The 14,521-nt window shown below is 42.2% G+C and overlaps 1 protein-coding gene across 1 annotated transcript in view; it reads left to right on the forward strand.

Annotated features, from left to right (window-relative positions):
* The first annotated feature begins 292 nt into the window (after positions 1-292).
* Positions 293-14,521, forward strand: part of LRP12 (LDL receptor related protein 12) — a 48,692-nt gene continuing 34,463 nt past the window's right edge. Inside the window, exon 1 of the mRNA XM_088529793.1 lies at positions 293-395. Within this exon, the coding sequence (XP_088385919.1) occupies positions 317-395 (79 nt within the window). The 5' untranslated portion in view covers positions 293-316. The remainder of the gene's footprint in view (positions 396-14,521) is intronic.

Genomic DNA, 14,521 nt, shown 5'->3' on the forward strand with positions numbered 1-14,521 from the left:
CCCGGGGCGGCCCCTGGCTGGGCCCGGCGGCCGGCGCGGCTCCATGCGCCCGGGCCGCTGGCGCGCAGGCGCGGCGGGCGGCGCGGAGGAAGCGGCGCGGGCGGGCGGCAGGAAGGAGGCCGAGGCCGGCGGCGGCGGCTCATGGCTCCGCGGGCGGGCGGATGAGGCGGGCGCGCGCGGGCCGCTAGCGCTCCCCGAGGCGCCAGCTCCGCGGGCCGAGGCGCGGACGGCCCCTGCGGCGGCTCCCCCGGCGGCGGGGGCTCGGCGGCGGCGGCGGCAGCTCCGGCTCCTCGTCGCCTCCCTGCGGGCTGGTGTTATGGCCCCTTGGGCGAGCGCAGGAGGCTCCCCGGCTTGGCGGTCAGCGCAGCTCCTGCTCCTCGTCGTCTCCTGCTGCGGTAGGTGCCCGCGGGAGGGCGAACAAAGCGGCCCCTCTGCCGGCCCCGCCGCCTCCCCCCGCGCCGCGCCGGTCCCCTGGCGCTTCCCCTTCCCTTCCCGCAGGCCGCCCCCGCTGCCCCGCGGCTGTCTCTCTTGGTTCTTTTTTTTTTTTTTTTTTTTTGTCCTCTTTTATTTCTCCCCTCCCCCCGACCAGCTCTCCGAGGGGGTGGAAATCTCCTCCGGGAAGTCCCCGAAGCTGCGGCTGGGATTTGGCCCAGCTGCGCTGGCCTTTAGCCCCCGCAGATGCCTGTGGCGGGGAGCGCCGGAGTTGGTGCGCGGAGCGCAGGCGCCTCCTGCTCCCTCTGCCCCTCAAATTCCCTGTCCCCGTGTCCCCCTGCTCCTCGAGCAGCGAGGGAAGCGCTCCGAGATGCTCCGCAGGGTCGCGGGGACGCTCAGGTGGTACCCGAGCATGAGCTGGTGACTTGGTGACACATCAGCACAGGCCGCGGAGCCGTCCCGGAGCCTCGGCTCTGTGCAGGCTTTTAGTTCTGGTTTTTCCTCCCCCCTTCCCTGTTCAGACTAAAATGGGGTTTCATTCGAACCGCGATGTTTTGTTCTTTAGACAAAACTCCTCATGCAAAATATATAGGTATTTCAGTGCGTTTACTTGGGCTGGCTCTTACCGTATATAAATAGCTTTCATAGACCAAATCCCATGTAATTGAGGGTGAAAACTGCCTCGTGTTTTCTTTGGGAGTTGTGTCTGCTTCCCAAACTTGGGGTCTAGGTCCTGTCCCTGTGCCCAGGGTGTCCAAAGCGCCCTCGGGCTCTGGGGAAGTTGTGCACAGCGGCCCCGGTTTAGCAGTTTCTGAAGCGGATGCCTTCGTTGTAAACACGGGAGTGAGCACAGTGAATTGGAATCTGTTTAGTAAAACAAGCCCGAGGCCTGAGCTTCAAGATATTTAGGGTTTTTTTTCTGCGCAAATGGCTTTGTGGGGTGAATACCTGTGATTCCAGTGCGAATTTTGAGGGTATGTGAATGGCATAAACTTGTAAGAATACTTGCCATTTTATTGATAAAGTATTTTTACACGAGTAGAAGTTAGGTTGGGTTCTAGTAGAACTACAACCAGTAGTTATGCTGGTGTTAAAACAGCCGCTGTGCTGTGGAGAAGCTCTTAAACATTTAAGTTTTAACACTTAGAGTTACACTGGTAGGGCTAGGTATTGACCACTCGTGTAACCGCGTAAAAAAGGCAAGAAACAAAGTTTTAAAAAGTATATGGTCTGTTAAGAAATGATACGTCAAAAGCCGAGTGAAGTGTCAACTTGAGAGGAGTTGGTTCGTGATAGAACAGGAAGTGATAGGGAAATTTCAGTCCCGGGCATGTTGAGCCAGCCTTACATTTGCATGCTTAATGTACTTGAGAGATTGAATTTCTTTGCAAAAGTGTTTTTATTTTTTTTTCTAAAGAATTCTGCGTATTCATTTCTAATACTCTGACACCACGGAGTCCAAGTAAATGCCAAACAATAGTTTGTGATATGCCTCCTTCATCCTAACTGTGGTAGATAACTTGAGACAGCATCACTGTAACTTGCGCGGTGTTGACAGTGTTTCCACTATAAATTATTAAGCAATGAGCACAGTCTTTAGTTGGAGGTCGTTTCTTGTTTAAAAAAAGAAATCCTAGCTGAAAGACATTTTACATAGGCCTTCAATCAAGGCTTTCCAAAATATATTCAGGAATGAGGTCTCCATAACTTTTTTGTGATTGTTTTTCTGGGAAACACATTGCCATCCATCGCCTCTATTGCCAGGAAGGAGAAGCCGCTTCAGATTTCTATCAGTGTGCTGTCTTCTTCTTTGTGAGGGATTAGTTTTTCCTAACAGTTTTTGGTTATAAACATCTGCAGTTCTATCTAGTGTCACTGCTTTAAAGAAAGGAACTTTTATTTTTTTCTCCTTTGTCATGAGCACCCACAAGGAAAGCAAGTTTTCACTGTACAAGTATAGCCTTATCTATAGCTGATAACTCTTATTTCTCTTGCTAATCTATTTTTGAAGAGGGAAATGGGGTTGGGAAGGATTTAAAGAATATTTCTTTCCTTTACAAATGCCTTTAGCTCTTCCAAAGTAAAGTAATTTAATAACATGAATTTCACCAGGACATCACTGACACTGGTGCTCTTGACTGTGATGTTGATCCTGAGCAGAAGCTTTTAGATCTGTTGGTGTTACTGCATGTTAAGGCTTTAAATACAGTAGGTGGTACTCCAGGTAAGCACACTTTGCAAAAGCTGCAGTGTTTTTCATTGATTAGCTTCTATTAGAGTTGCACAGCTGTAATATCTAGAGTTTTCCACTAATTAAAATACCAAATTTGCCACGATTGATATGTGGGCCTTGTGCATTCCACAGAGAATGTGTTTCTCTGTTTTCCTGTGGTTAATAAATTTTTCAAACCTTCCTTCTGATGATAACTGTAATCATAAAAATTTGAGAAGGAGGAATATTGATGGATGCAATACTGGAATAGCATAGACTGACAAGAATTTTAGCTTGGTAAAGTACTGGGCAATCGTACTTGTTCTTGATATGTCTAGTCTCCATGTTGAATTTACAATTTTATATCGGAGAAATATGTGATTGTGCATATATAATTCTGGTATGGCTTTTACTGGCAAGAACATGAAGGCATTATTGTATATTTCACAGGCCACAATGAGTTGTCTGTGTACAAAACTGTGTGTGGCATGAAGACAGTTTCCTTTTAGGGGAAAAAGCTCGTTTGAGAAATTGGTCTTGTTCCTGAGGGCGGAGTTTTTCAAGGCAAAATCTAATGAACGATCAACTGGAAATCAAATTTTTTTTTTTTTCTTGTTTAAAACATCCGTTTAGATTTTAAGCCAAACTTCTAATGTTGTTTTGTTTCGCTTTTGTTTCGCTTTTGTTTAACCCTTGGCAGGATGATAACTTGTATCTTACTGGTACTGTAATGCAGCATTTTCAGAACTAGCTAGGGAGGGATTGGCATTTCAGAGTGGCGTTTGAATTAGGCAAAATCTCTTGGAAGAGACATAGTGGAAAAGGTAGGGCACAGATAATTTGGGATGTAGTCTGAAAACGTGGCTACTCGGCTTCCTTTCATTTCTAGAGATTTTTTATTATCTTGAATCTATCTGCCACCCCCTATATTAATTTGAATTTGTATTCCACTGCACAGAATGTTATAGCAAACTTTTATGGTGTTCTCTACAGTTGGTAATAATCAGTGCTTCTGTACAGTAGCTAGACTAACCTGTGTTTGTGATGCTTCTAGTATCACCAGGTGTAATGAATATAAAAGAAAGATACAGAAGATGAGAAAAGAAAGGTCAAAAGCTGATTATTCTCTGGTATTGAAATTGAAGCAATATCGTATGTTTCTACTGAGACTGCAACTCCTTTGACATTATGCAGGCCCATTAGAGAAAGACATATTACATTTACAAGCTTTATAACATTTAGTTCTGAAGTCATACCATCTCGAGTTTCCATGGTACAACTGTTACAAGAGGTTACATGTGCAAGTGATCATTTAGTTTCAAATTTAGGCAGATAAAATTTTTGTAAAGGTTCACTTGTCTGGACCCAATTTTTATATCATATCAGTTTGATAATGATGGTATGAGGAAGAATGATGGCTTATTCACCCTGTTTGAAATGATAGCTTGTACATGTAAGCAAATAAAGCCTGTCAGCCAGTTTGTTTAATTCCCTAAAGAAGTTGCTCTGTAAAGCCAGAACAGACTGTGCTGGAGGATTGGTTTGGCTTTACAGACTATTGTATCTTAAGTTCCTGAATACCACTTTTTTTTTTTTTATCACTTTTACGATATGCTGGACAAGTGCATTTCACTAAGCCATAAATCATGTTATTGGCAAAACCGCTGCTTTTAGTATATTAGAATGGTTTTGTAGTCCTTGAAGGGAAACATCCTAATTGTAATGACATATCAATTTATATTATCAAAAAGGTTCATCATCTGTCTGCTGTTCATTCCAATATATATTCAGCCAGGCTGTTCAGAACCACAACTAGTCCTGTAGTCAAAGGATCTGCGATGTCACTTGGAGAATATTTGAGGGGAAAAGAAAAATACCCAGGTTCTGGACAACCTCACAGCAAAACGGAGTTTGAAAATTTAATCTAGTGTCATTGATGTGATCGTAGCTATGTCCTAAATGAGAATACCTTCAGCTAGAGGGAGAGCAGAGAGGTTCGTGTAACCCATCTCCGTAGAGAAGCCACGTGGCTTTCCTGTCATCAGAACAAACAAAACACAATTAGCACAACTTCCCCATCATTGCTGGGAAAGGAAGAGCTCTGCTGGCTTAGGATTTGCAGGAACCTACACATGAATTTCTTTGCTTTGATAGTTTTAAAAAAAATCAAGTTATTATAGATGAGTATCTGCATGTTTTCCACTAATTCCCAAATGTTTTATATTTCTGCTAGCTACAAAACTTGGGATTGTGATTAGTTTTGTGCTTCACTTGCAGATCTTAACTCTACAGTCAAAGTCTAAGAATTTCTTTTCGGTATTCTAGAGGCAAAGGTAGCCTTGCACAGATCACTTTTTATATCATGTGCCTCAGTTTTTCTAGCTGTGGAAAGAAATTGTTTTCCTACTTGTGAAGAATAATTCACTAATGCCCTTACAACATATTTTAAATTCTTGAGTGCTTTGTACATTGTAAATAGCATTTTCTTTTCTTTTATAGATTTCCCTGCATTTTCTAGTTTATTTATACTGTCCCAGATAGTTAATGATCATGTTAAATGCCATCATCATCTGATAGATATCTAGCTAGGTATTATTTGAAATAATGTGATTTATCACACTTTGAGATATATATAGATAGATATGATTTAGTCTGCTTAGTTGATGTGGCTGTAAGAAAACATGTAGTGCCCTGAAATGTTATGGAAGTTGGTTGTAGATCTGGGTTAAATATGTTGAAGCCTCTCTTGTGTTTATTCCCACGGCTCAAATGCTGTAAGCATTTGAAATAGTAGATTATATGATACGGTACTCTGAAAAACTGTGTTGTTCTGATTGCATATTTTGGTGTTTTCGCCTCTTTTTTATTTCTTTTTTCCCCAACAGCTGTTACTTTACTAAAGCATTTTTACATGAAAGTTTACATTTGCATTGAAGTACATAGTATTGATTCTTTCTATATCTGAATTTTAACTACTGAAATGAGCATAATGTCAGATCAGTGCAAATACTTTGAAAAGCAGTTTGCTTCTGAATTTCATTTTGGATTTGCTTCTCAGAGCAGGTGCTTAGAATTTGGATACATAACTTTGTAACTTTTGCTACATTGTACTTTGATTATAACCATTTTTTAAAAATAAAGTGTTTTTTAACAAGGCGAGCACATGCGGTAGCTATTCAGTAGACTTTTTCCCTCTGTTGCATTTGACACTGTAGTTTTAGGTCATGAGGCAATAACTTCCTTTTTGGTTTCCTGAGCAGCAACTTTCTGAAATTAGGAAAAAAAAAATATTTGTTACTGGATTAGCAGTAAGCTAGTAACATAAGTAAAGCATATTTTGAAAAGAAAATATCATAATAAAACACTGCTTAGTAGCTTGAATTGTCATAAGATTTTTCTCCCCCTTCACTGAAGGGTCTTGTGACTTGCCGGTGCTTTCTCAGCTGCTCTTAGTGGGTGGCTGCAGTGTATTTGAAGAGAAGCAAAGCGGAACGTACTCCCTGGTACAGGAAAATGTGAACTGCCACCAAAGCAGTGAGAGTGAACCAAGCACCGTGCTGTTACCGTGAGTGCTGGGCTGTGTGTTGGCATGAGAATTCCTTGTGTTCACCCCCCTGGTTTTGGGTTCCTAATTCCTGACCAGCCTTCCCTGGACTTGGACGTTCCCTCTGCTGTGACTGAGTGGGCAACAGCCCAGAGTAGAATTTTTAAGTGAATTCCTGCTAGAAAACAGTCCAGTAATCCTATAGCAAGTAGTGTGCAGGCACTTTGTAAGTGGTAGAAGACTATAATGAAGTCACTTATGTTTAAAATATAGGAAGGAATTACTCTGCCAAAGGGTCCTGTAGCTTTGGTTTATTATTCCAGCTTTTAACCCAGTGAAACATATTGTAGGTCCCTCTGAGAGTAGACTCTGGGAGTTGTTTTCCCGAGGAAAACAATTTAGGGAATTTCATTTATTCTCTTAATATATACTGTCTTACTAGTAATAAGTTCTTTCTACTCAGTTCTGTTTCCTAAAATTTTAGTGACCTTACTTATTTGAAGAGCTTATCCTGTAAGAAGAACTTTTTATTACTGAAGGAAATTTATAAAAGAAAATTTAAGTATTGTTGGTGCATGTAGAGGAAAAAATATATGTTAATGTATTCTAGACTTTAAGTGTATATGAATTTCCATAAGACTTCTGGTCCGTAAGACCATCCAAAGTCTATTAAAATCCAAGAATAAGGTAGTGCCCATACAGGATGTGTCCCTTTTATGAGATTATATTTTGAGCATCTCTGGTAAATGAAAATGAAAACTGACATTTCCAAATTGTAGTAACTGGGACTAAGAGAGATAATGACTAGGTCACATGCAGTAAATAAATCCTTATACATAAGTATTACTCTTAATGCAGAGTTTTAAATGCGGGTTTTGACCGCATTTTCCTGTAAACACAGCTTAAAAAATCCTCTTCAAAGAGAGAATGATTCTTGAGCCCTAACAAACATGCTGTATTATTCATAATATTCTTGTATTTACTCCAGTCTACGCTGCATGCTAGCAAGCAATTACATTTTTTTCTGCTTGCTCTCTTCTAAAGAAGTGCTCGGAGACAGTACATGGGGATTTAACTTGCAATGCCTGTCTAAACCATATGGAAATATTTCTAACTGGCCTTGGAGATTACATATTTCATTTTTTCCCCAACTGGCACTTTCTTTAGAAGTCTAGAGACAACATTTTTCTCCATGGTGCGAACATTGACTTAAATATTCCATAAAAGAGATTTCTCAGCAGGTCAGGAAAATGAATGATAAAGCCATGATTCATATGCATCCTGATCACAACAACATGCAGCTGGAAATAGCGTCTGGGGTGGGTTTGAGTAGTAGTTTAATTTGTTTCTTAAAAAAAAATAAAAGGGGCATCCCTCATCAGAGCAGCTTTTGTTTTGTTTTTGTTTTTGTTTTCCTGTATTTTGTATCTAAAATACTGAAAAATCAACCAGGTCCATGGCTCAGGGTCAACTAATATCTGTGGTAAGAGGTGGTTCATGAACACTGGAACACTGGGATAGCAAGGGCAGGGATGATGAGAACGAGCCTTGAGAAGGTGAATTCCTGGCTCCACGGCAGAATGGCCAAACCGCTTCTGCCTTGGGAACAGCTGCTTTTTGGGAAGCTGTGAAAATAGAAGGGAACCAGCTTTATTTTCAGGGGTGTTATAGTGACTGAGTGAGCATCTGATTGGTTTAATATGTTACTCTTACGTATAATCTGCAAGTGAGAGAAGCTTGAGCGTAGCCTGAGGTCCAGCCTTCGGGCCTTCCAGGAACTACCAGGCAGGGAAGTGTCACGGAAATTTTCACTTCTTGCTTCAGACCTGAACTTTAGAAGATGAAGTGAAGGAGCTGACTGAGATCTTTGAGCATTTTAGTAACTTTGCATATGGCTTTTATCAGCACATTGAAACACCCATTTTTTACGTGGTTGTACACGCCTGTTTCTTGCAGGTACTGGCATTTGGGAATCGGGCCTTTTCCATCTGCTTTAGTGCTGGATGTATCCTGGATATGTTCCTAGAATCCAGTTATTTCTGACCTCCATGTTTCTGCAGATGCAGTTGAAACTGTTCTCAATGCCTGTTGGCTCCTACCTATGTGTTGTCCAGTGATCTTCATTCCCGTCCTGAAGTCACATGTTGTATCCACGTGCAGGAGCTGTAACAAGATTTCTGTCGTATCAGAATTCTAGTGGAAATGGCAACCTGATACACCAAAGCCAAAGGATGGTGTCACTAATGTCCCATTAAGCCCACGGTATTGGCTTTCCCTCTTTTTTGTTCCAGAGTGAAAACTGGGGCAGTCCTGCGTTTTTGTCTGGAAGAAGGAGCAGAGCCGCATTGTCCCTCCTTAGAGAAGAGCCAGTTTGCCCCAGGATCAGTAGGATCAGCCAGTGCTAGTGTACGGTGCCCTTGGGGTCTCTGAGGAGTATTGCTGAAAGAGGAGATCCTTTATCCTAGACTAGAAGGAGCAACAGGGCTGCAAACATGCCACATCCCCCAGGAATGAGTCCCTTTGGTGAACTTGGATCTAACAAGAGCTTGAGGGTGGTTGAGAGCCCCTCAGCACTGCCAATTAGCCAAAAATTATGGTAGAACTTCATACTGACTTTTTTAGTATTTGTATTTTGAGAAGTTTGCTTATATATCTGCCTTAAAATGTTAATGAAAAGCATAGTGTGAAGAGTATATACACGGGCCACCAGTGGCAAGGTTTGCTTTGCAGCCAGCTTTCTGGAACTGAGTTTGTGGCTGGACAGAGGGGATGCATCTGAACGCTCCATAGCCATTTAGAGCTTGGGACATGAAGGATTCATGCATAAAATACTTTTGAAAATAATAAAAAGGATGAATTTAAAGTTTTAAAGCCAAGTTCACTCTGGAATCCTGCTTGGATGCCCATGTAGGATGCAGGTACAGGAATAAATGAAGCACTCGAAGCTTCTAACTTTGAAATAAACATCTACGTTTCTCAGGTACATGTGTGTTATGAAAGTAAATTGGGCACCTCAAACAGTGCCCCTTCCCACCCTGAGGCAGATAATTATGAGAAAGGTCTGACCCAGCTTTAAAGTTGTAAAGAGGTTGATCACAGTTTATAAATAATAGTAGAACAATATGTTTTATGTAACAGCAGCTACATAGAAATTAGAACATGGAGGCTTTATGTCTGGAATTGATCTTGTGCTTGTTACCGTGCTATGTCATATTTTATGCCAATTTAAAATTCAGTGCCGTTCTTTAAAAAGGGTGTAGGAGCAAGTGCTGATTTTTTGCTAACGAGCAGGTTTTTAATAGAATGGAATGCCTGTCTCTAAATATAGGGCTTTTTAATATATATTTTTACCCTCAATATTATAGCAAGAATTCCTGTGTTAAAGCCTAATCTACACGTTATTTATTTTGTAGTTGGATTCCTTAATAAGAAAATCCTATTTGAAACATTTTTATGTCCTCCTTAGATCCCTTTTGTAACCACACGCAATGAAACAGACCTTCTCATGGAATGGACATATCTTTAAAAATACATGTATATTATGAACTATTGTATTCCTTAGATAGAAGCTCCCCAAGATGCTGGATTTATGTATGTGTGCAAAGCATGCCAAGAGATTCTGTTATCAATACACACCTTTGTTTTCCAAATCAATTTAATTTGCTGTGTGCTTAAGGGGGCAATGGGTCTCCTGTTACTTTAAGTGACCTTTTTAAGTCATTTGCTTCATCCATACGTTCCTGTGCCACTGGAAGCTGACAAGACCAAGATAAAACTTCCATTTTTTCTGACATGCACGGAATTTTATGCAAGTACAGATAGGTCCTGTGGTCAGTTTGCATATTTAGTAGGATATGTGCGTGTGGAGTTTTCACTCACACCTAGCTCTGACTTTACTGTGCCTTCTTGTGATCAGTTTAAATTTTATTGCTGCTATCAGTAAGATCAAATTAAAATGAGCTACTTTAAAAAAAAATGTTGCCTGAAATTTCAGGGTTATAAGTAAGGAGATTTATTTCGATCCTAGGATTTTTTCGGGGTATGGTTATTAAAAATTTGCATTTGAAAATTTTACCAAAAATCTAATGCTTTCGTTTTGTATTTTGCAGAGCACTCGGGTTGGAGGCCATCCATCTCTGTTGTAGATGGTCCATGCTAGAAAGACAGAGAATTTGTTTTGCCTTGAGAGGATAAAGGCTAAGCAACATGAGATTTATAGCATCGCTTTTAGTTGCCTAACAGCTACCCTCTGGGGACTGATCCTAGTAAAGTGTTTCATAGAGGTCTGTATAGATCTTAAGAGAAATCAGACTGTCTTGGGACCCCGAACACTTAAAATAACTGAGTCCATGTTAAAAAATTCTTATAAGGGCATCATTGAGCCTCAAAGTATGTCTGTAGATCTAGAAAGAAAAATCAAGCAAATAATTGTCAAGTGGGTAGCAATCAGTGGTGTAATTTGTGAAGCATAAACAGTGTCAGAATCTGCAAGTATTCTGTCTTTGTAGTCTGTACTTCATTACAAGTAAGTCTTGCTCTTCAGTTTTGCAATCTATATCAACTTGAAAGTACTTGCTAATTTTAGAAAGTAATATGCATATAATGTCGATGCAAGATGAAGAATTTAATGGGAAACTTAGATACCATGAAATATTCCAGACTGCCTTTATACTTCTTTCCCAGAACTGTATTTCTTTTGGTGATATTCTCTTCCTTTTTTGAATAGCAAATACAAAGTGAAACCAATGCCCTTAAACTATGGCTTATTATTATTCATTAGACAGAGTTGCCAGTGAGGAATTGTAAGGGTTGTAATCTACTTTCATCAATGCACAAGTGTAACAATGTTTTTCATGCAAATTGAAAAGAAGCTACAGCCAAAAGAATACAACTGCCTATCAACTTCAGTAAATGGTATTAACATAAAATACTAGTATCTCTTCACAGCTATTTTCCAAAGTATTCTTCTCTTCTGCAAAAATCGCTTTCTTTCATTCATACAGTGGTTGGTTTTGAGTGTTGCAACAAATAGCTGCTGTTAGAGTTTCTTTGCCTAGTTGGCTGTTACTTCATATGTGCCATCTCTTTGTAAAAGGGCTCTTGTGTATCTAGCAGTGATGCACAGTGCTGGTACTGAGCTTCCTTTCTCAAAATTGGCCTTATCCTGAAAGGATGCTATAAACTTAATTTACATCTAAATTTACTGTGTCTTACTCATAGGACACGCTTGGAAACAAACCTTGCAGGAATATTTTTCTTTTAAAATAAGTTGTCTGAGCTCTTTATTGTCTGAGATTTAAGTATTAAGACAGATTAATAACCCTCCACACAGCATTCCTATAAAGTATTCTTGTTTACAGGGTAGAGGCTGAAGCACAGAAAATAAATAGCAGTTCTGCAGATGCGCGTGAGTGTAGGGTCTGCTGCTGATTTTGTATGCACGTGTGAAGTGAGTTTTGGTATGGCTTAATTTAAGGCAGAATCAATAGGGAAGGATTATTTGGCGTTTGGCAGGATGCAGTGTCTGATGTACTCATCTGAATTGCAGAGGCCTGGAACATCTGCCCTATGAGGAGAGGCTGAGGGAGCTGGGCCTGTTCAGCTGGAGAAGAGAAGGCTGAGAGGGGACCTGAGCAGTGTCTAGCAGTACCTCAAGGGAGGCAGTGAGGAGGATGGTGCTGGCCTCTTTTCACTGGTGGCCACTGATAGGACTAGAGGTAATGGCCACAAACTGAAGCACCAAAAGTTCCACAGGAACTTAAGGAAAAATTTCTTAACAGTGAGGGTGCCAGAGCCCTGGAACAGGCTGCCCAGAGAGGTTGTGGAGTCTCCTTCTCTGGAGATCTTCAAACCCGCTTGGACGCAGTCCTGTGCCACGTGCTCTAGGTGACCCTGTGTGTGCAGGGGGTTGGACTAGATGATCTCTAGAGGTCCCTTCCAACCCTAAGCATTCTATGATTCTATGATTCAAAGCAGTCTCCTTCCCTCTGCTCTCTCCATGGAGGCCCCAGGTGTTGGTGTCCCGCTGAGCATGCGAGTCCTGCGGGCTGCCAGGGCCCCTGCCCCGCTCGAGGAGGGAGCCGAAGGACGAGGGGACCCCCAAGGTGTTGAAATGCTGCTGCCGCCCTTTGGGAAGGGTGGAGGTTCCTTTGCATAGCAGAAAAGCTAACCCGAGAGTTGTGCCTGTTCCCCTGCTTACAGTTTAAAACACCAACTCTTACCCCTTCCTGTTTTCACAAATGCAACTACCAACTGATTTCCGTCATCACCAAAATGCCACTATTTTTCTGCTCATAAGAATCAGCCCCGTGTATAGTGAACACATTCAGACTGTTTTAGATTATCCAGTGCTGTCATTTAAAGAGCTTTTCAGGGCAGTTTTCTCTTACTGGAAGCAGAAAAGTAATTTTTTTTTCCAGGATTCTTATATCCTATCTTGGACTTTCTTACATTTAGTAAAGAGTAATTTTACAGTGAAGCTGCCTTCTTGGAACATGAGTAGAAATGTATTCATTTTCATGAAATTCTTATTAACTTGATTTTTGGGACTGCTACATCTCTGCTAAAGGTCACAGAGATAGTTTGAATTTTCGGAAGCTGTCGGGAATGTGCAGCTGTGTAATGTTTTTATGCTCTGTGATGCGCAGGAGGCTGGCCTGAAGTTGACATCAGATTGCAAAACAGCAGAGATGCAACTGAGCAACTGAAGTGGCTTTTAAAGTATCAGGTTGTGAACAGGATGGACTGAGGTGGTCAGTAATCATGAACACTAAATGATGGAACGGCGGGTTGCAGCTGAATGATTCTTGACAGGAATCTGAGGGAAAGAGTGGAAGGACTCTTGTTATATAGAATCACAGGTTGCTTAAGGTTGGAAGGGACCTCTAGAGATCACCTAGTCCAACCCCCCTGCACACGCAGGGTCACCTAGAGCACGTGGCACAGGACTGCGTCCAAGCGGGTTTGAAGATCTCCAGAGAAGGAGACTCCACAACCTCTCCGGGCAGCCTGTTCCAGTGCTCTGGCACCCTCACTGATAAGAAATTTTTCCTTAAGTTCCTGTGGAACTTTTGGTGTTTCAGTTTGCGGCCATTTCCTCTAGTCCTATCAGTGGCCACCACTGAAAAGAGACCAGCACCGTCCTCTGCACTCCCTCCCTTGAGGTACTTATATACACTGATTAGATCCCCTCTCAGCCTTCTCTTCTCCAGGCTGGAATAGGCTGATATAGTATCCCATGTCTTCTATAAGACCTTTTTTTAGCAAACTATTTGGAGTACAGCAAAAAATTCTTACGTTCTTAAAACTCCGGAGACAGGAAGTTAATGACTCATGTAAATCACGATCAAGATCTTTGATCAAGAAAAGGGATAAATGAGAAGAGCTAGAACAACAGCTCAAGGCAGAGAGAGAGGTGAGGTATACTGGGTGCAGGGCTAGTGTAATGGGAGATGATTATAATAAATCCGGATGTCAGGGTAAGTGGTGGTAAGTATTTTGGGTAAACCTGTTGGATGGCATTCTCCTCTCGGAGGCGTTCGCTGCCCTCGTTACGTGCGAGCCGCTCTTCCTGCAGGTGCTCCTGTCCTCGGAGCTGTGTCCTCGAGCACGTGTGTACGTGTTAATGTGCGTGGCTACCCACGCCTGCCTCCTGCCTTGCCCTCCCCACAGGAGCTGCTGGTTGTCTGGCATCTCTCACTGTGCTGCAGTGGGAAACCTCCTGTGTTGCCCGTGCCAAGTTCCCAGCACCTGGAGGGCTTGGGGAGCCCCGTGCGTGCGTGAACCCCTTCTCCCAGTCCTACCGGTGGAACTGGCGTGTGGGTAAGCCCTGTTTTCCTGGGCCATTAGCTGAGAGCAGCGATATTGGGGCGAGCAGCATCACACAGCATCGAAACTCAGAGCAATGGTCATTCCCAGGCGCTTTCATCAGATCCGCTGAGGTGAGGAGCAGCAGCTCACATCTTTGTCAGTCATCTCTGTGGTGCTTTTCATTGCGATTGTAACATTATTTAGAAGTGAACGGACCCAGTCACACCTCCTTAAGCTGGCCTTTCCACTTCAAGGTCAGCTCTGGCTCTTTTGAAATCCGTTTGCTCTTTCGCATTACTATGAATTTTCAAAACATGAAGATGTAGAGTGCAGTCGGACACCAAATTTTGATTTATCTGGCACCAAGATGAACAAATAAAGCCTGTCTGCTAAATTTGATGTATATTATCAATTTCCTGTAAATTGCTCAGAATTCAAATCAGTTCCGCTGCCCCAAGCAGATGAACGTGTTTGACAGAGGCTGCAAACAGCCGGGAGCAGCTGTGCATGTTTGAATGGCAAGG

This window comes from Tinamus guttatus, unplaced genomic scaffold (assembly GCF_059628265.1).
Source record: "Tinamus guttatus ecotype Peru unplaced genomic scaffold, ASM5962826v1 Tinamus_guttatus_pri_ptg000346l, whole genome shotgun sequence".
NCBI lineage: Eukaryota > Metazoa > Chordata > Aves > Tinamiformes > Tinamidae > Tinamus > Tinamus guttatus.